This window comes from Rhinolophus ferrumequinum, chromosome 13 (assembly GCF_004115265.2).
Source record: "Rhinolophus ferrumequinum isolate MPI-CBG mRhiFer1 chromosome 13, mRhiFer1_v1.p, whole genome shotgun sequence".
Lineage (NCBI taxonomy): Eukaryota > Metazoa > Chordata > Mammalia > Chiroptera > Rhinolophidae > Rhinolophus > Rhinolophus ferrumequinum.
In genome coordinates this window covers 48,840,282-48,862,249 of record NC_046296.1, presented here as the reverse complement: position 1 = coordinate 48,862,249, position 21,968 = coordinate 48,840,282, and the positions used below count along the sequence as shown (strand labels likewise).

The 21,968-nt window shown below is 37.6% G+C and overlaps 1 protein-coding gene across 10 annotated transcripts in view; it reads left to right on the top strand.

Annotated features, from left to right (window-relative positions):
- LTBP1 (latent transforming growth factor beta binding protein 1) overlaps window positions 1–21,968 on the top strand; it is a 348,164-nt gene that overhangs the window by 219,072 nt on the left and 107,124 nt on the right. For 6 of the 10 annotated variants that reach the window (XM_033124736.1, XM_033124740.1, XM_033124737.1 and 3 more), the window contains 6 exons: window positions 1,042–1,164; window positions 8,554–8,721; window positions 11,400–11,627; window positions 14,273–14,295; window positions 17,325–17,424; window positions 17,907–18,005. In XM_033124736.1, coding sequence (XP_032980627.1) covers window positions 1,042–1,164; window positions 8,554–8,721; window positions 11,400–11,627; window positions 14,273–14,295; window positions 17,325–17,424; window positions 17,907–18,005 — 741 coding nt within the window. The remainder of the gene's footprint in view (window positions 1–1,041; window positions 1,165–8,553; window positions 8,722–11,399; window positions 11,628–14,272; window positions 14,296–17,324; window positions 17,425–17,906; window positions 18,006–21,968) is intronic. The other 4 variants (XM_033124739.1, XM_033124743.1, XM_033124742.1 and 1 more) reach the window with 2 other exon arrangements.

The window sequence follows — 21,968 nt, the reverse complement described above, 5'->3', positions numbered from 1 at the left end:
CTTTCGTCCTCAAAACTTTCCACAAAACCAACAGTATCTTTTCCTCTTTTCTCAGATTAGAAGCCTCACAAGTATCTTTCTTTCTAATGTTGTGTTAGCCAAACATCGTGCATTGTCATTTGTTCCTTTAAAAAATTATTTCTTTTCTTCCTGCTTATTCTCATTGTCATCCAAGCCATGTGCTGGCCAGATGAATTTCCCTGGAGCCTACCTTTGATTATATCTTCCTCCTGCACAGAAAACTTGAGCATAGCTCCCTGTTCTCAATAAAATGGAACCCAAACCTTGCCCAGCTTTAACCAGCTCTTTTTCCAAATATATACCTTCCTTTTCTAGCCAGTGGTTTGACTCACAATTTCCTGGTGCCCCTTCTGTTCTCCAGTCTCTGTGCTTGTGCTCCAGAGTTCACCCACGTAGATCATTCATCCCTGCCTGTCCATCCATCCAACTTCTCCCCAACTTTAATGCCTGATGAAATCTTACCTCCTTGTCAATGCTAGAGTCTCCCCTACCTCCAGTTTCCTCTAGTAGTTCTTACTGTCTATACAGGCAATTTCATATTAATTTAACTTCAAGTTTATGGCCTTTATTCTAATTGTGATAACTTGAACTGACACTTCAAAAAAAAATTTTCTTTACCTGGTTTCATGTACAACTAGATTGTCAGTATCTCCAGAGCGCGACTTTTGCCTTACCTGTATGCTCTAGAATACTTAACATACACTAACCCTAAAACGTAATCTCTGTGAAGGCTGGAATCTTTTGTCAGTTTTGTTCATTGGTAAGTCCCTAGTATCCAGAGCAGAACTGGGTACATAGTAGGTGCTTAATAAATATTTGTTATATAAGTTGTAGATGTTCAATAAATGCTTGATTTGACTTTAGTTCATTCACACCTGCTGCATTAAAAGCTGCTAGCGTCTCTTAGTTACTATAATCAAGAGGTTATTATGATGAAAAAGAAAGCGAATGCAATTTACAGCCAGAATCTGGCCAACAGGGCTTGAATGCTACTTCTGAAAGAATTGTGCTTTCCTGCAGATATTAATGAATGCCAGCTCCAGGGTGTGTGCCCTAATGGTGAGTGTTTGAATACCATGGGCAGCTATAGATGTACCTGCAAAATGGGATTTGGGCCGGATCCTACTTTTACAAGTTGTGTTCGTAAGTAATGGTCATTTTTTATTCCAATTTTGGATCATTTTTTGGGGGGGGGAGAGGGCAGGGGAGGTGGTTTGGTAGGTTATCCGAAAGAAGGTAAATACTCACTAGTCAACTGAATATTGTAAATATATAGGAAGACCTCATTAAAATGACAAGAGGGAAGAGGTGGACCTGATATATTAAAATAAACCCTTCCCAAAAGCATTCTTACTGTGTTTAGAAAAATGTAATAGCTGAAAGTCAAGGTAGAGGGCAAGCACACTGAGGAAATGTACTTTGATGCAAGGAAAAGAGTTAATGAAAATGAGCATACCTGAGAGATGAAAACAGTTTTTACTTCACGAGTATTTTAAGCATTATTTAGGCTGAGTTAAACTTTGTCCGAGCTTCTGTTTTTAATTAGTCCAAATTCTGAGTCACTGGTATCTGATTTAATGAGGTTTCCCTGTACTTTCTTAGTTGGAAGAGTCTGGGAAATAGTTACCAAGGCCCTACGTTTCAGATTTTCTATTCAGTTCTAATTTCAAATATTCTATTCTGTTGTCCTCAAAAACCACCAAAATGTGTCCCCGAAGTTGCACTGTTTTGCCTTATAAATGTTGTCTCTAAGATTTTCTCTTATACCTGGTAAGGGTAAAAATCCTCCATCAAACTACGTGTTCTAATACTGGTACAGAAAACATAGTTTCTCCAAAGAGACTCTCGCCATAAAAATCTAAACTTGTGTAATCACTATGGATTGATTAGAAATGGATGCATTTTTAGATATCAAGTTCTCAAATGCATAGTTTTGTAAAGGTTATCTTATTTTTTAAGGTACTTGTGCCCATTATTACAAGGTAGGTAAACCCTGCAGATTTTTCAAAGCCATATACAATTAAGGTTTAAATATTTTTAAACTAATGCATGGCAGAAAACCATTAGGATAATTTTAAGAACAATTCTCTGTTAATTTCTGTCCTGCAAGGTTTTTGTTTTTATTTATCTATTTTTTAATGTGGGTTTGGTATATGTTAAACTGCATCCTTCTGGTCCCCAGTTTTAAACTTCCCAATTGGTGAAGATGTGTACTTCATGAAGATGCCATTGTTATTTTAAATGCATCTGTCTCTAAACTGTGTTTGAAGCTGAGATCATGGACCTGAAGAAATAAAGACAAGTGTAGTAAAATTAAAACGACAGTCTAATTCATTACTTTTAGATGAGTCTTTTGGAACATTGTTACTAATTATTACTATTTTTCTTTTAAAACTGTCAAATGCAGACTAGGAAATTTTGCACGTAAGTTCTTTTTTCTGTGTTCTTTCACAGATAGTTCTGTTCGTGAAACAGACAGATACCTAATTATAGAACTTTTGTGGCCAGTGATAAAATTAGACTATAAAATTGTTTGCATACAAGGTACGTTTGAAAACTGAGGCAAGAATTGGGAAATTGCAGGCCAAAAATCACATTGTTGATAATATCCAGATAATTTATAGATAATTTCTGGCTGATTTAAATTACATGAGTAAATATTTTTAAATAGTTTTATAATTTAAGCGTAACAGATTTTGCAGTTTGGATATAGAATTTGTTGTGCATGGTTTTTTGTTTTTTTTTTCCTTAAAAAATTTGACTTTGTAGTCTGGTTAAAAATGACTACATTGAAGGTTACAGACTAGGAAAATTTGGAGAACTGGTTGCAAAGGGTTTTATTAAACTTTGACTAGATCTAATGTCTAGGGCAGACATCCAGATTTTAATAAGATTGTTGAAATTTGCCAATAAGATTTTTGAAACACTTACACATTTCCTTAGCATTTATTTTCCCTGTCATTGCCCAAATAATACTAAACTTATTAAATAACCATCCATTCTTATTTGAAAAATAAATAATTCAATTTTATGGTTCAGCTACAACAACTAAAATGATAAGTATTGGGAGAAGTTTGTTGCTAGTTAAATGTTCCAGTTTAGAGTTTGAAGTTAAAACCTGGGCTCTGTACCAGCATTGAGTGGGCAGATTTATATCTCTTTTCTCTGAATTCACCACATGTAACATCACAGAGATATATAGAGTTCCTTCAGGATTTGTGACTTTGTTCAATCCAGTCTGGTTTGCTGGTGAACTATATTTTTGAGAAATTGATGGAGAAAGTCTGAAGACAGCTGAGAAGAATTAGGGAAGGAAGGTGATGTTTATGGAGTAAGGGAAAAAATGTTGGCAAGATGGCGGTACCTTCGATAGTCGTGGGGCAGGAGCAGAAGGAGAATGAGGGTCATACAGAGACACGCACTCCTACACATAGACACACAAAGTGACACAGAAGTGTTATTGTGTAAATATTTGGAATATATGTTCTTGAGAGGTATAAGAACTACTGTGGATAGAACATACAAGCAAATGGAGGGAGACTAACCACATTTGTTCAGATGGCATGAATTTAGGACATATCTAGGCTATAAAAGGTGTGGCTGACTGTGAACTCAAAGAAATGCACTTGGCAAGAGCTAGGGAGCAATGGGAAGCTCTCCCTGTTCTTGAATGCACTGAAGTAACCACCCTCAGAATTCCTTGTCTCCAGCCAAAGGTTGCAACCATTTCTCTTTCTCTCCTTGTCCATTCTCTGTCCTTGATTTAGACAAGCTAAAAGAAGGAAAGTAGGAGGGTTCTGGCATTTGTTGCCTCTGACCTGTTTGTGGCTTAGGATCCTCAGCAGCATTCTCCAAACCTGTCCCTACCTATTTATGAGGAAAGGTTGAAGTTTTAGGACTTGTCAGAGCAAATCCAAGAAAAGTGTAAGAACCTTTGCAATCGGAGTAGGAAAACTTTCTGACAATTAATTCTCTTTAGGAATTCAAGAGCTCCAGGATGAGTACTGCAGAGGGTGTATTCATAGGTTCATTAAAAAAGGGCCCAGATAAAAGAATTCTGAGTGTGGACTTTTGCTGTTTCATAGTATTCTTGACTTGGTGCTAATTGACAGAAATAGAAGGTTAGAGAGAAGATATGCTCAGGAATGTCTTCAATAACCCTGGAAGTCATGAGATGAGACAGATTCCTTCTAAAAGTTAGTTTAGTCACATTAATAGACATCATTTCGATTTAAATTTCCCCTGCATCTTTATGTCGTATGTATTCTTCTTTTACACATTAGGAAACTGAAGCTAGGAGGGTTTAAATAACTTTTCAAGATCATACAGCTAGTAACTGACATTTAAGATTTAAAACTGGGCTTATGCCTCCAAATTTAGGGTCCTAGACCAGGTTAGTGATACTTACTCACGTTTGAATTGATTAGAGCAGCATCTCTTTGAAAGTACAGTCAGATTTATTTTATGACCCTAGAATTAAATATAAGTTGTTAAATACACCATTGGGAAACTGAAAGAAGAGAGCCATCGTATCTTACCTTCTTACTGTGTTTTGTAATTGAATTGCCATCAGCATTTGATATATAGTGACTGAAGACTCTACTTGAGTACAGAGCTATCAGTTTATTTCTCTGGAAGGTTACTCTTGTGTCTTTAGCCAAGAGCAAAAGATTTGTTTTCCTTACTGACTGGTGTGGCATTTCCAATAGGTTTTATTATGTCTCTGAAATGTTGTTCCTTCCGTATAGAGTATCTAATCCTTTTTTCCCTAATCTTAAAAATACATCCTGTCCCCTAAAACCCCCCAAACAAAAAGGCGCCATCAACAGCAATCTGCAAAACCACTGTTTCAGTGTACCCACTGATACGAACTCACCAGCACCTTTTGTTATCGCTCCTCAGTATTCTGTCTCATACTAATTTCCTCCTATTCTTTAGAAATCTTTTGTAACACTGATTTTTATTAAGTATAGCATAAAATTTTATGACTCAATAGAATGGATAATTGTGCGCCATATTTTAAATAATAAATCTAGTATATAATGATTTACCTTTTACGTCTAGTCTTCCATCTGTGGTTAAAGATACTCAGACAACAGAAACACCAATCTTGTATAACTCTGGGTAGTATTTTGTTCCTGGGTTTATGTGTTGTGATGTCTAGAATGTGAAAATGCTAGAGATTTTTACTGAAATAAATGGAATTCCTATGAGAGTCATTTAAAATGATAAAAGAATAACAGGTAATTTAGATATTAAAATAGGGTCAGTTTTAAAGGGCATACCTTGTTGGAAATCTGAGGCATAAATCAATACTTGTTTGTCCACATGGTTGTAGATCAAAGAAAACTTGAATAATAGGAGCATTAACGAAATTTAGGTCCATAAGGTAGAACTTTTTCAATGGCTTCCTTGGTTTTCTTCCATTTTTGAAGGAGTAGATTTTTTATTACTTGCTTATTCTTATGCGCAGTTGGGGTGAGGCAAAATATTTAGTTAGAACATGGTCTGAAGCTCCCAGACTCACCAATTAACTTATTGATAACTCTATAAACTGATGAGTCTCTTACTCCCGAAAGGCCCCCACTTAAAGTGCTGTGGAAAGCTGTTATGGAAAAAAAGCCCCAGTACTCCGGGAACCCCAGCACTTACGAAGAATATTTGGGTTAGGAAAGGAAGGGAAGACAAAGGTCTATAAAACAGATCTTTTAGGATAAGGTGTTTTGGAAGAATTAGTTTGCTAGACTTCTACCTTTATTCTCCAGATGATAAAATGCCTAAAATTTTACTTTGTGTGTATGTGTGCATGCACAATGCATGAGACAACAACCAAAGATTCACTTTAATTAACAGATAATTTCTTATAATACACACACATATTAATCCCTTAAAACACTCAACTGCTGATTTGGAGTTTGGTTTAGTTTGGGGGACAGGCATCGTAGGTTACTTCAAAGTAGAAGACCTGGATAGGGGCGTGAGCAGGGTTAGGTATAACAGGGATGGTGCCTACGATGTATCACTACCCGGGATGTGTGGGTGAGGTGGATGCAAGGAAGTGACTGTGGAGAAGGAAGTGGGAGGGGTCCGATGTCACTGTTTGCCAACTTCAAGGATTTGAGGACACTCTGCTCTGTTCTGCTCTGAGTGGTCCTCGTTCCTGGGATCTAGGACTAATATGAATGTTATCTGTATTATAATTAAGCCCTGCTAAATGCAAAATAAGCTCTTGTGAGTTGACCAGACATTGTTTCTATGGAAGTGTGAGTTGTGAGTTCCAAACACTTTGGAGAGGAAATTTTGGAGCAAAATCATTTGTGAGCTGATTATACTAAAACTATGGAAAATATGTTCTTAAGATGATACGAGTACAACCTATAGGTACACATTCATACAAATACGCTATATGAGTTATGGCCATTCTTTCCAGGGAGTTACCCTTTTGGGGGTCATAACAGTGCTCTTATTCTTTTTTTTTTTTTTTTTTCACTTTTGCTCTGTGATCTTTGAGCCTTCGTATCTTACTTGTATAGACTCCAGAAAGTGAGTAGGAGACGGGAGAGGAAAAGACTCAAACTTCTCCCTCCTACCACTTTATTATTAGGCAAAGCTGGCCTTATTAGACTTGGCAAGTTTTAAAGTCTTAGGAAAGTCTCCTCGACTCCCTACAACCCCCATTCTCCAATTCACGAATAATAGCTATTTTTGACTATCTTCACTTTGTTGAAATTCTGTTAAGCAGTAAGGGTACAAATGCCTTTAGGAGGATGGAAGTGTCTACTTTTATTATCAAAATGAGTGCCTGCCATGTATTTTGTATCTATTTTGTGCCGAAGGTTTAACATTATATTTCTAATCTGTACATTGAGCCTATAATTTATAAGTGAGGTTTAGCCAGGGTTTTCTCCAGAGAAACAGAACCCATAGGGTGTGTGTGTGTGTGTGTGTGTGTGTGTGTGTGTGTATGTAGATTTAAAGAATTAGCACACACGACTATGGAAGCTGTCGAGCCCAGTATCTGCAGGGTAGGATGGCACGTTGTAGACCAAATGAAGAGTTAATACTGCACCTTGAATCTGAAGGGCAGATGGTGGTAAAATTCTCTGTTCTCGGGGGGAGGTCAATTGTTGTCTTTGTTTTAAGGCCTTCAGCTGGATGTGATGCACACATGTTCTAGAGAGTAATCTGCTTTTCTCAAAGTCTACTGATTTAAATGTTAATCTCATGTAAAAAATATCTCTATAGCAGCATCAAGACCAGTCTTTGACCAAATATTTGGGTACCACGGCCTAGCCAAGTTGACACATAATATTAACCATCACAGCCTGTCAGAGTGTTTTCCCTTAGTCCATACTGCTTACAAATGGTATACCTATCATGTGAACCCAGGTCTGTGCAGCTCTAAAAACCCATGATCTTTTCACTGTGCTGTGGCCCTTCAATGTAATCAGGTTGTTTCTTAACAGCATTTAACTGAGCTGTTAGCCCTTTTGGAAGAAAGAAAATTTAGGTCTGAGTAGGAAGGAAAGGAAGTTTTGGAAGCATCGGGTACTAGAGGAATTAGGTAAGGGAATGGAAAATTGGGAAAACCTCATTTGGACAGTATACAGAGAAGAGCTTTGGCTACGACAAGGGAGGGTACAGAGAGGGGTCCACCAAGCTTGGTCTACTCAGCAGTTTTGATTTGGCCTGGAGCTGGCTCTGCAGAACATGCTCTATCCACATTTATGTTAGAAAGTGAACTCCTGGAAGGCAGGGATGTATCTTATCCTCATATTTTCTTTCTACCCAGTAGACGTTCTAGCTGTTAGATTCATGAAGTCTTATCTACGAAACTTGAGAGTAGAAGAATCAGAATTAGGATTTTGGTATTGGATAAATACAGGCTGGTGTGCCTTTGCATTGCTTTCTGAGGGGTTGATACTTCATCTGTTCCCTCTCTGGAGTGCTGTCTGGCTGGACAGGGGACCTCGTGTGGCATTGGGAGTGTGGCTACTCCCTGCCTGACATGTGTTGTTGTTCACCAGTCTAGGGTGAGACCTGATGGGGCCCTGCAAGCTCTCACTTTCCTCAAAGTGAGAAAAGCAATAGCTGGCTTACAGCATCACGGTGTTCAGTTTGTGATTTTCCATAGTACCTGGCTGTTCACCAGATTCTACCCTAGAGCTACCATTATTATGGCTAAATACAAGAAAAGAAACGAGGTTGTAATTTTTATAATCGGTGACTAGGTTTATTTGGGCAGGTAGATTTTGGTTGAAAGTTTCCCCCTCTCCTCCATTTATGCCCGTGTATCTGATTTAATGCTAAAATGGAAGACTGGACTGGATAGGACATTTGGTGCCCTGACTCTAAAACTCATTTGTTAAACTGACTCCTCAATCAAAAAGGGTTTCATCCTAAATCTAGATAGATTTATTCCGAAGTATGGTTTCTAATCTAGACGTCAAGGTTCGTTTTACTATTATATGAAAAGTCGATCTGGTTTTTGTTGTTTCTTGGGTGACGTCAGGCCTTGTGTCTCTGCTTCAGCGGATACCCCTGTGATCTCTGAAGAGAAAGGGCCCTGTTACCGACTTGTCAGTTCCGGAAGGCAGTGTATGCACCCTCTGTCTGTTCACCTCACCAAGCAGCTCTGCTGTTGTAGTGTGGGCAAGGCCTGGGGCCCACGCTGTGAGAAATGTCCCCTTCCAGGCACAGGTAAGACATGCCCAACTGCACGCTCACGTTCATCCCCAGCCACAGAAGTACACGGGACAACTTGGGCAGCGACAGTTAGTTTTTTGTTTCTGATGTTAAACTTAGTTTTTAATAATACAATGTTGTTGTGTGTTTTTGTCACTTCTGTAGAAACCATGAATATAGAAGGTTGAATCAGTGGAAAAAATGACACACAAAGAGATTTTTCCCATTTCTGTGTAACAGTAGGCTTCCTTTTGAATGTTAAGAAAAGCCATTAAGTCTTATCCTCACTTCTAGGACTCTAAGTTTGCTTTTTAAAAGTGTCCAGAGCCCAGAAGCCCATGCTGGGCCATGCACTTTCCTAATGATTGGCCGCTCACCACTTGCACAGCAACTAGCCCTTGGGCAGGTTGACTCATTGACTCATTTATTGAATATGTGCTTGTCAGGTTGTGTTGTGAACATTGTGTTTAATTTCTCCAACTGGAAATGAACTGAATTTTAATGACTCAAGGGTAGATCCTGCCAAAGTCCCTATGAACTTCCAGGTGGGAGCTGAGGATTAAGAGGTTGATTATTCTTTATCTTTCGATTTGGTACATAACTGCCTAATGCCCTGAAAGATTCAGTTTATCTGAGTGCCTTACTTTTACCAAGGAGTCAGTGACTTCTTAAGCAGAGTCAAGTAGAGTTAAATGGAAGAGAAAGAAACATGCCTTGTAAATGCTGGGCACCGTGATGTTATCAAAGGAGGGTCCTCAATTTCACTGATGTGGGGTGGGCATAAAAAAGTCTACTCAGTTGCTTATTTGATAAGATGCTTCCCACCTAGGGAAGTGCATAAACTGTTACAGGTCCATTAAGAACTTAAAGCTGTAACTTAACACTGCAGACACGGTTTACACATAAATATTAATATCCTTCTTTGGTGGTGGTTAGGATCAGAAAGAACTGGTAAGGCAGAGGATAGTATAATGTCGATAGTATTTTGGTAAACTGGATAATTTTGGACATCTCCAAAAGGCCCTAGTTTCATCCTGTAGAATCTGATCCACTCCTTATTAGAAAGTAATAATAAAAAAATAAATGGTCTTTATAATTCATAGACATATTTCTCTTCAGTTCATTTTTGATAGCTTCGTAACTCTTACATGAAACGTATATCAGGATGTGAGTGTAATACACACACATTTAATGGAGACTCCTCCATTAAATACAATAGCTAAATTTGAAAATAATATTAAAGATAAAATTTTTACACTTAACCAATTTTTGGTTATATGTGATGTTCATAAAACTAGTATTTTGTTCATTAATACTTCAGCGATTTGATAGAAAACCATGTTTCTCTCTGGAAACATCTATTCTTTCAAATAAGAATTCTGTTTCATAAACGTATGAATGAGGTTCCACCATTTAATGTGTGATCCTTAGAAAAACAATGTTTCAGCATGCTTTGAGGGTATTTTAGAGTTTCCTTTTTATTGAGAACTAATTTTAAGTCCAGAACATTCAATAGGAGACCTCTTGTTCAGTGGAAGTGAGAAATGGCTTATTTTACTTTCAATTTTAAAAGGAGAAATAAAAAAGGAGACATAAGCTCCTTGGTGTCTGCATTTGGTAACTTGCCTCCAACACCAACACCAAAGGGATGAGGTGGATTTTTCCTCCCTGGGCCACACACTGCCTTGCCACCCTTGTCTTTTCCCTTATTTCTGGGGATTATGCAATGGAGGATAGCAAATCCCATGTTCCCAAGTCTACATTTTTTTTTCACTGTACAAAACCACTTGCCTGACGAGGATAGCAGGGCACAGAATATCTCCTGTCCTCTGGATAATTAAACCAGCTGGTCATGGTCAGTCTTTTGCCATTGTCATCCCCCACTCCCCCTTGAAAATAAGTACATTGTAATACGGTATGTCCTTTCGTATTTTGATTTCTATCCATCATTCTCTTAAACATGTCTTAATTTGCTGGATTCCTTCTCACTATCCTGAGACTCTCTCGTCAAATACACCTCCCCTTTTCAGTCCTTCTTAACCAATCTCTCATCAGCTGATACACTCCATTCTGGCTGAGTCCTGAAGGTTCTTCAACTGGAAACAAATTACGGAGATTTCAACACCTCATTTCCCTAAATAGTGATTTCTTGATATTTTTTTAACCTTCTTGCTAGTCTTCCAACTTAGATGTTACTGAGTTTCTTGTTAATAACTAATGGTCTGCCAAGGCAGGAGGGAAAAAGCCTGATTTTTGATTTACACATATACACTCACTATATATATATATATAGTATCTTCTGTACACAAAAATCAAAAATTACATATTTCATATATGTAATATGTAATGCAATATATAATATTAAATATAAAATATACAATATCTCCTAATTCTTTGCTACATATAATATAATATATGTAATATATGATCTTATATATGCTATATATATAATTCTGATTGTGTAGGATAAGGAATTAACAGATAGAAAAATGTTTAGTAAAAGAGGGTTGGGATTTTTTTCTGTAAATGTGAACGTTTAACGGAAATTCAAGCGTTTTGCATCTGTTTTTGAAGATTTTGAATGTAACTATATTAGTGATGATTTATTAAGAGATACTCATCATGCTATTTTCCTCTGTATAAGTTTGCACTGTTAGATTTTTAAAAGGAATATTTTCCCATCCCAAATCTAGCTGCTTTTAAGGAAATCTGTCCTGGTGGAATGGGTTATACGGTTTCTGGCGTTCATAGACGCAGGCCAATCCATCACCATGTAGGTAAAGGACCTGTATTTGTCAAGCCAAAGAACACTCAACCTGTTGCTAAAAGTACTCATCCTCCACCTCTCCCAGCCAAGGAAGAGCCAGTGGAGGCCTTGACCTTCTCCCGAGAACACGGGCCAGGCGTGGTGGAGCCAGAAGGTGAGCGTGGAAATGGATCCCAGACCTAGCCTTCTGTCTTGCGTGTCTTTGCCTTGGTTTCCCTGTTTATACCCTTCTAGAACAGGGGTTTTCTGCCTTGGCACGATTGACATTTTTGGGGTGGATAATTCTTTGATGTAGGGGTCCGCTCTGTGCATATAGGATGTTTAGCAACGCCCCTGGCCTCTAATTTCTACATGCTCATAGCACCTTCCCCTTCCAGTTGTTGCAACGAAAAGGTGTTCAAGCATTGCCACATGTTCCCTGGGTGGGGGGACAGATTACCCCGGTAGAGAACTACTGCTTTAGAGCAATATGTACCTAACAGGTAACAATATTCTGTGGTGATCTCAGGACCTAGTCTTGCTGTTTGGGGCCTCTTTTTCTTGGTGTCTATTCCTGGAGAGTGATTTACTGTGTTTCCCAGAAAATAAGACCTAGCCGGACTATCAGCTCTAATGCGTCTTTTGGAGCAAAAATTAATATAAGACCTGGTCTTATTTTACTATAATACCAAGTATAATATATGATATGATATGATACAATATAATTAATATAAATAATATAATGTAATATAATACCGGGCCTTATATAAGACCGGCTCTTGTATAAGACCCGGTCTTATATTAATTTTTGCTCCAAAATACGCATTAGAGCTGATGGTCCGACTAGGTCTTATTTTTGGGGAAACACAGTAAATCCTACAAGGAATAGCCCGAATTCATGTCTGTGTCTAGAGGGACACTTAAAAAGTATTTATTTACTTTAAAAAGTAGAATCCACACACGTAAAGTGAAAGCATCAGCCAGGCTTCTATGCAATGGAGTCCAGTAGGCAGTCAGGGAAAATGGGAGGCAAAATGGAGGAAAACAGGGTCCATTGAAGGGACCTTAGAGGTCACTTAGTACAGTCCTTTGATTTACATTTGAGATACCCGAGACCTAGAGAGGAGACCTGACTTGCCAGATGTCATACAAAGAGTAGGTGATGGGAACGAAGAGCACATTTTCCCAAGAAGGTGGCTTAGGCCTTAAACACCAAAGGGAGTCTAGAAACAATGAACTCTATCTCGCTGGCATTCAGAAAGAGGATTATCTTCATCTCTGTCTCTTTAGATAAACCAGCATATCTAATACTTTAAATATCTTTGTTACCACACAAATTCTCACCCCAGGTAGAGGGAACAAAAACCTTAGGTGTGTATGGCTCTAATAAAGCTCCTGTTGGCTTTTCACACTTAATTCTTAGGTCAGAACTCAGGGTGTCTGTTTATGGATTTTGTAAGGAGAGAAAGTTCCCAGGTTACTAAAGAGTTGGGAGCTTGGTGAAGTCTTCTTCCTGGTAGAGGTGTCTTTTTTTCAGGGCTTTGAACCTTTCTGTGTTCTATTCTATTTTATTCCACTCTGTTGCTTGTGCTTCTTCCTTGGTTAGGCAGAGCAGGTGAGAGCAGGACCTCACCCGGAATTGACAGTGTTGACCAGCTTGCTGCTATACACTTGGGGGTGTCATGGCCAGGTGTTTGCAGCTAGTCATCCTCTGCTTAAGCAGGAGGAAGGTGGCTCTGGTCCAGATTCTGCCTCCGACCTTTCTTGGTGGTGGTTTAGGAAACACAGAGGATTAGTTTACTTTTCCCAATCACAAGAATATTGCAGCAGTGGTAGCAAACTGGTACCTGATTGCTTTTACCATGTTTCCCTGAAAATAAGACCTAACCGGAAAATAAGACCTAGTATGATTTTTCAGGATGACATCCCCTGAACATACGCCCTAGTGAGTCTTTTGGAGCAAACCTTCATTTAAGCCCCGGTCTTATTTTGGGGGAAACACGGTAGGAGTTAATGAATGCATCTACCAAATCTGTATACTAATGTTTATGGAGACATTGACTCAGGGGAAAAATATCAGTGAATGTTCACCTAAGGCTTGAGGTGAACTAATACTAAGGATTGATGAATGAAAAGCACGTCTTTCAAAATAGAAAGCCATAACCACACCATTAGCAGCCCACAGTAATGTTTATGATTGTGTCATATCTAATTTGTTCACCATATTGATGCTAATCTCTCATTGGATCTTATTGGCTTGTGATTTTTTTTCCTCGTAATTTCATTAGTATGTCTTCTTGAAAATGCTCACAAGGGTTTCATTAAAAATTAGTATGCACCAAGAATGTAGCACCATTCTTATGGCTCTTATTGAAATAGTGGCATTTTTTTTTTAAACACTGACATCAGAAAGCATTTCAACCATTATGTATTATGTTGGGATATGTATGTGATCACTTAAAGAAAATGTTTGTTTTCTAAGACATGGGAAGTTCCACAAAATTGAGGTTAGGCATAAAATAATGTGCCAGAAAATGTTCCCTCCTTTAACTTTTTTAGTTAATGAGAGACATGGAAAAAACTTTTTATCTGCTACTTGATCTCCTAGAATTGTGGAATGACATAGTATGGATAATTTTTCCCCGTCAGTCAAGTACAAAATTCTCCAAAATAGTAGATGACCATAATTCTACATTTGACTTAGTATGATTCTTAATCCTTTTGGAAAGATTCTGGACTTTATTGCATTTTAAAAATTGAAATATTATATACTATATTGTTTTAAATTGTACTAATGTCCTCCTTTTTTTTTGGTTTTAGTGGCAACTGCACCCCCTGAGAAGGTAATTTATTTATTGTTTGCAAGTCTTTTTATTTTTTTAATCTTCACAGTGATTTTCTTTTAGAATATGTGTAAGTTTTTGAGACTTAAATATTGTAATATGTTTATTATACATCATTTGGTTTAAGAAAACAGCATTTATTCATTTAAGAAATATTTAGTGAGCACCTACTATATGACTGGCAGTATTCTGAATGCTAGGAAAACAACAGAGAACAAATGAGACGAAAGTCCTTGTTCTCATGGAACTTACATTCCAAGGAGGATAAAATGATGGGATTAATAGGAATCAGGCTTAAACAATTCAGGTCAACTTACGGCCTGGACCATCTATGGAAAGAGAGATTCTGACGTGTTTATGTAATGGTGTATTCTTAGAGTACATATATACTAGCGATGTACTTCTTAATTCAACTAAAATTTAACAGGCATGTTTGAATTAAAGGCTAAGAACAGCGCTTACCCTTGAAAGTTACAATGAATACTAGAATATTGCTTCTTAGAAGTTTTGGAGAAATTTTTATCAATCTATTGGTTTGGGGCATAAAATGGGACTGTGAATTGTGAGATTTACCTGTAGGAAATATAGAAATTTTCTGGATCTAAGTCCTGTTTATATAATATTGCTCCTTGTCTGAATCTTGGTTTGATTCTTTAATAACTTGAAAATTAGCTAATTATTAAACATTTATACATTTATGTGTCATTCAGTTGACAAGAATGCAGTAAGTATTTGCATTTAGATACGGCATACACTTATGTAAATTATTATAAATAGTTTTTAACATCTTTACTTTATGAACTTGAGGTAGAATAACATAAGTGTTATCTGTACTGAAAGAATCCAGCAAAAAAAAGAAGTATGATTTTAGAGTGATAGCATCCAACAAGGAAGAATGTTGCATTAACCCCAAAAGGAGTACAATAGATGCGCCTCTTTTACATGAACATGTTGCAGCTCGTAGCCTCTCTGAAGTTCAGTGACGTCCAGTAGTTTGCAATTTCGTTGATTTTGAATTTAGTTCAGTTGATATGTGGGAGGAATCATTTAGCGTGTGAGTGGGCCGGCCAGCTCCCTGACAGGCTCATCTTATCTCAGTTTTGTTCTCTGTTTGTGATTCAGTTTATGGTAACTCTCATTAAGAATCTGAAAGGGGGCCTGAAAATGTTCTTGTATACTTTTACGGCAGTTGGTTTGGAGAGGAGGCAGTGGGAAAAATGCATCCATACTGTTTGTGATCTTGACTCCTTGCAGGGGCTTCATGATATTCAAGATTGATGGAGAGAAAGCAGGGTGGTCCAGGGATGGGAGATCATATGTGTGACTGTGTGGAGGGGAGAGGACAGCGAGAGGTCAGGGAGGGGAGCATGAGAGCCGTAGTTAGAAAGAGAAACTCTGGGAGCCTTGGAATACCAAATTGCAGTTGTAATCTGTGGGGAAGGATTCTACTCCTCAACGGGACCCTACCTGTCAAGCGGAGAAGTGGCATCGATCAGAAAGTCTGCTGCCCCAGGCAGAAGGGGAAATTCTGTCCATAAGCTGCAGGAGTGGGTTCACATCTGATCATGGTCTGTCTGCTCCTTGCTGGCACTGATCGTGGGCTGCAGGGAGTGGGGTATATTTGAGACTGAAATCATCTTAAGTAGCTAATAGAAAGTTAGTCTATCTTCTTAGGAAACGGAGGAAAAGTAGGGAAAAGTATAAGGGCTCAGTACTTTTAGAAGATAAGTCATAGCAGGATTAACAGTGAGATAGAGGAAGCTCGAGAGGCCATTTGGATTACTAGAATACACAGAGCATTTGAGACGGAGTCCAGACTGGGGTAGAGGGGGCTGTGGATGTGGAAAAGGATGAACAAATATAAGGAATAGTGCACACGGGCAGGGCTTGACGTGAGGAATGAAAGGGAAGACTGAAAAGTGACTTTAAACGTGGATGGATTAATGATGGTCACACTGACAGAAATGAATTTGAAACGAGAGCCTGGATGGTGTGGGAAGGGGTGAATTTAAGGCATTTGTGGAATATCTAAATGGAGTTATCCTGTAAGTACTCATGCCGACCCAATTGGATCTTTCATGAGATACTCAGGCAGGATATGTATTTTATGAAAAGCAGAAAAGGTGATAATTCAAACAATGAAACAGAGTAAAAGGGAAGTGGAGGTCAGGGGAGTAAGCTTTCTGAAAGATGGCAGTAAGTAAAGCGAGAGAGAGGGAGAAGGGGAACAGTGACCAAGTAACTTGATAAATACTTTTAATGCAGTGTTGGTATGAACGCTCTGGCCCCACACTGGTGTGGGTGAGGGAGCAGTGCCTTACCTGGCCTAAGCAGTCTGCGTGAGCCCTAAGGGGCTGTAACTGGAAGCTGAGTCATGGGTGCCAGTCTGTCTCTTTGCTTGTGGCCCAGGGGACAGGCGTGGGCAACAGGACACGAGAGGAAGTCTGGGGGCTCCTTTCATTAAGGCCCCATTTCTTTTCTGTTATTCTACTCCCATAGCTGGAGGTGTGAACTTATTAGATGTGAGGTTAAGGAAAACCATAATGACTAACTGGCTTAACATATTTTAATGCATTGTGTGTTATGGCACATCTGCTGTGTTCATTATCTAATCCTGCAAAGTGGGGCTGGTCGTCTTCCTGGGGCAGAGCCCATGTGAATGAGGTGGCCACTGGGTTCTCCGGTGGGATCAGTTCTGTTCCAGACTAAGTGTGGACCCCTGAGCCAAGACATTTGTTTAAAACCTTTCAAGAGACCTTTTGTTCTGGGCCCTTGGGAAAGGGGTGAAGATGTACTGCGTGTATGGATCAGCACCGCAGGAAAAACTCAAGGACTCGCCATAGGAATGACACAGGAATAGTTCATATTTTCTTCAAAATCACACAGTTGCACAGGCTTTTGTCTAATGTCTGTGACATTCATTGGCCTGTCTAAGAGCAGAATTAATTAAATGAAAATAGTAATATGTGGAAACTAAAAATAATTCCTACTTTCAGTTCTCTTTTTGTCTTTTTAATACAACCATCCAGGAAATACCTTCATTGGATCAAGAGAAAACCAAACTTGAGCCTGGCCAGCCCCAGCTTTCTCCAGGCATTTCAACTATTCATTTGCATCCGCAGTTTCCAGGTAGCCTTTGTTGGTCTGTGCTGTTTGTAAGTGTATTCGCAGTTATAAAGAGTACGATCAGAATTTTTTTTTTAATCTTTGATTTCAAAGTTTAATAAATCACTGGAATTATACACTTAAGTGTATGAATAACTTAAGTATATGAATATATTCATATAATGTTAGAATAACTATAGTATTATAAGTATTATAATAGTAAAAGAAAGTTTTCCACTACTTTTTGTGGTCAGGAGTAGTATATTATTAGAACATTATCGAGGATCATCGTTTGATGAGGGGGTCATTTTTTTGGCTTCTGAATAACTCTGAGAGATTCTTGCTAAATGTTGAAACTGGGGCTAGAGGGGAACCTATAATAGTTCTTAATAGCCAGCAACTACTGTGGTATGTTACTAGACTGAATTAGGCTTGCGTTTTGAAATGGGATCTCAATGTACATAACAAGCTGTAATTTCCTCTTTATCCCCTCCTTCCTCATATAGTAGTGATTGAAAAAACATCACCTCCTGTGCCTGTGGAAGTAGCTCCTGAAGCTTCTACATCAAGTGCCAGCCAAGTGATTGCACCTACTCAAGTAACAGGTAGGTGGGGTGTTTGTTCTGTGAGACAGCCTGTACAGGAGACATGGGTATGGACGTTGTCACAATTGTATCAAGTGTATAAGATTGCTCGTGGCAGGATTAGTCATAATAGCACATATTTGGATAATCTAAATAATGTTAAAAAGAAGGAAAAGGTTTAAATAAATTATGGTACACAAGCAGTGGAATATCTCATCGCTATGAAAGTAGTGATTTGAAAGATGTTTAATGTCATGAGGAGAACTTGTGTCACAAGATTAAGAAATACAGAACACAATGTAATGATTCCAGTTTTATTTTTTAAATGTTCACAAACACAGAAAGAGACCTCAAAGTGTTCAGCCATCTCTAGTTAATAGAACCATGGATAATTGTGATGTCCTTCAGTATATTTTTGAAATTCTTTATAATAGATACTGTTTTAATCATTAGTGACAGATTATAAAAACGTATCATACGTTGAAACAAATCAGCAGCCTGAAAGTGAATATCCTTAATGCATAGCGAGGTTTTATAAATCAGCAATAAAAATGCCAATAGAAAAATGGGGAAATGATATCATCAGATAATTCATAGAGAAAATACCAAGAAACATATAATAGGAAATTTCAACTGTACTAGTAATAAAAGAAATGCAAAGTAAAATAAATCTTTATTCTCATACAATTCGCATTTCATTTTTTATAGAGTAACATTTGAGTCTCTTATACATTGCTGACAGTGACGTTCAGCAACTGGTTCGACTTTTCTGAAAGGCGCAAACTGGCAATATATATCAAGAGCTTTAAAAATGTGATATCAAATGTAAGGAAATAATGTTCCCAGAGACACTGATAATGGTTTATATAAGTGGATACTTAACTACAGCACCATGTATAGAAGAGAAAAAATAGAAATAACCTAAACATTTAACAATAGGGAAGTAGCGAATTATGTTGCATCTCTACATTGGGACATTATACTGCCATAAAATATAATATGTTTGAAGAATTTTATTAAAATCAGTCAGAAAATGGTCACAAAATATTGTGAGATACAAGATGAAGTATATAAAAATTGCAGGCCATAAAGTATTATACCAGTTATGTAAAAAAGACATATACATTGAGGAAATGCTGGAAAAAAATACACCAGATACTAGCAGTGATTATTACTATATATTTTTGTAGTAGGATCCAAGAGGTTTCGGGATGTTGTAAAATTTTTTGTTTTCTACATACTCTACAGTGGGCAAATATTTTTATAGTCAGAAAAAGAATCACTCAGATGTATCATAGCAACTTAAAAACAGGATGAAGTTGGCAGTGTATCACAGGAGAAGCTAATAGTTTCAGCCTCCCTTAAAATATTCCTTTCTCAGAAACATGATATGCATTATTTTTCAAATAGAAATGTGAAATAGCTATACTAATTAGCTGGGGTATGGGGATTATTTCACAATGTATACACATATCAAAACATGAAGTTGTACACCTTAAATAGATAATTTTTATGTGTTAAAAAAGAAATATACAGTTGTATAGATATATGCAACTGTATATAATTGTTTGTTTATACAGTTATATCAAATATATACAATATTTATATGTTAAAAAAAACCCAAAACTTTAAGCTGTTTTCTCAAAAATATGGATGTGAGTTCCCTTAGATAGTATTTGAATTGACAGAGAGCAGATTGCAAAGTATTCTTACAAAGCACCTGTCTGCCAGGGTGAAACGCATTTGCCTGAGGAGTGCATGTCACAGCTTGGACTCAGCTGTGCTCTCTGACCTCGTGTAGGGTTACCCTTAAAGTGTACCTGCCAGAGCCATGGCCTGCCCCACAGCTACAGTGTTTCCCCGAAAATAAGACCTAACCGGAAAGTAAGCTCTAGCACAATTTTTCAGGATGATGGCCCCTGAACATAAGCCCTAATGTTTTTTGGAGCAAAAATTAATGTAAGACCCGGTCTTGTTTTCAGGGAAACACAGTGTTGCAGGGCAACTGTTCTTTGGTTTTACTCAACGTGGAGCAAAGTGATAGAAAATGTTAGCTTTTCTGAGTATTTCTAGAGTGATACAATGAAATGATAGGGATTTTTAAAAAATGATAATGGCTAACATACCCTTCACTGTGAAGTCATATATGAGTCTACCCACTTTTTTATACATGTATAAGATAATCTGCTATGCCCTGCAAGGCTTACAAACATGTAACACTGTATCTTGGTTAGCAGGGATCTTTTCATATCTTTTAATTGTTAACGTTAGTGTTAAAAAAAAAATTTTCAGTTGGGACAATGTAATTTACTAGTTGCTTTTTTCCCCTACATAATGCATTTTTAATTTTTTTTAATTTTCCAATGTGAAAATGTGCTTTGAGTTTTGTGCCTTTTTAACAATGGCTGACTTCAATGGACAAACCTCTTCCAAACTAGCTTTGTAGAGGTTAAGTTTGGCTAGATAAATGCAGTTTCGTCATTTAAATGCAGCTGCATGAGGAATAGCAAACTGAAGTTACTTAGATTCGACTGAACTGCAGAGCTGATTGAAAAAAAAAAAAAGAAAGTAGCTTGTGCTATATGAAGTTGTTAAAAGAGCTTAATTTGAGTTTGGCGGAAAGACAGGACTAACATCTGCTATCACATGTTTGAAACACAAATATTTCCTTACAGGAAACAAGTTAACATCGAAATTTCATTTTCACGCAGCATTTGTAGGTGCTCCCCCTTCCAATAGTAAAAGAATCTTTCTGAAACAATCCATGGGGAGAATATTATAAATGGCCATTGAATGAAAACGGTTTGCAACTTTGGAGCTACACTATGGTCAGCAATCTACACTAGAACAAGAAGACTATTTTGTATCAAATTTAATTTAATCAAAATATGGATGTTCCCCATTGGTTTGGTAGAAGTGCCAAACATATAGATTGAGGAAGCAATGTGCTCATTTCTCTTAGGAATGTTATTCAGCGATTTTCCCTCTAAAACATAGAGGAGGTTAGTATTTGTCAGTATTAGTTTCTCCCATAAGTTGAAGAAAGGGATAGAATAATTAGGAGTCTAAAATAAATAAAATCAGCTCCATGTTGCCTAGTGATGATATCTTTAGGATAATGAGATTGGAAGTAGCTTTTTCAGATTTTGTCAGACACCCTTTGACATGCAATAATCATAAAGTGAGCCACATATTTACAGGAAATAAGTGTGATATTTTCCACTCTGAACAGCTGAGTTGGTGGCTTGCAACATAATTGGCACAGTGGTTCCAAATAAATTATACATTTCAGCATATAAATTCTTGATTTATCATAGTGTCTTAACAGCTCAAGAATAGGTTGGAAAGTGAAACCTTTATTTCTCTGGCAAATATTTGCAAAGTGGAAACATCTGTTTCAATTGTTGTGGGACAATTTACGCTCATTGTGGGGCAGTCAGGAAGCCAGGGCATTTTGTAAAGCTTTCCATGAGTTAACGTTTGATGCTTCCTCCTGCTCTTCCCAAACTTTCTCCATGGCCCTTGCAGACCAACCAGAAATTATTCTTTGACTTCCATGACTGCCTGCAGAAATCTTTGTAATTATCATTGTAAGACATTATAAAAGCTATTTGCTCATCAGATCTTCTCCAGAACTCAGAATTGACCCCTTTGTTAAAGAAACATTTGTCCCTGACGCCTATCAGCAGTGATGTTACAGCCTCAATAAACTGTGTATGTTGAGGGAAAATGACTCTCTTTTTTATGTAAAATCATCATACGTTAATATTTCTAGGCTGTATCTATTCATTAATTTTTAATAATTATATGATGAAGAAAAATATCTGAAGGTCAGCATACTCATTTTCATATTTGGTCAAAAGCTTTCTTTTTCATTTAATTCTAGAAAATGTAATAGAAATACCAAACTCTTAAATCCACCCTTGGCCTTGTTGCTGGGATAGTGTTTGGTTTTCCATTGGTGTTTTGGTCATGGCTGTTTTT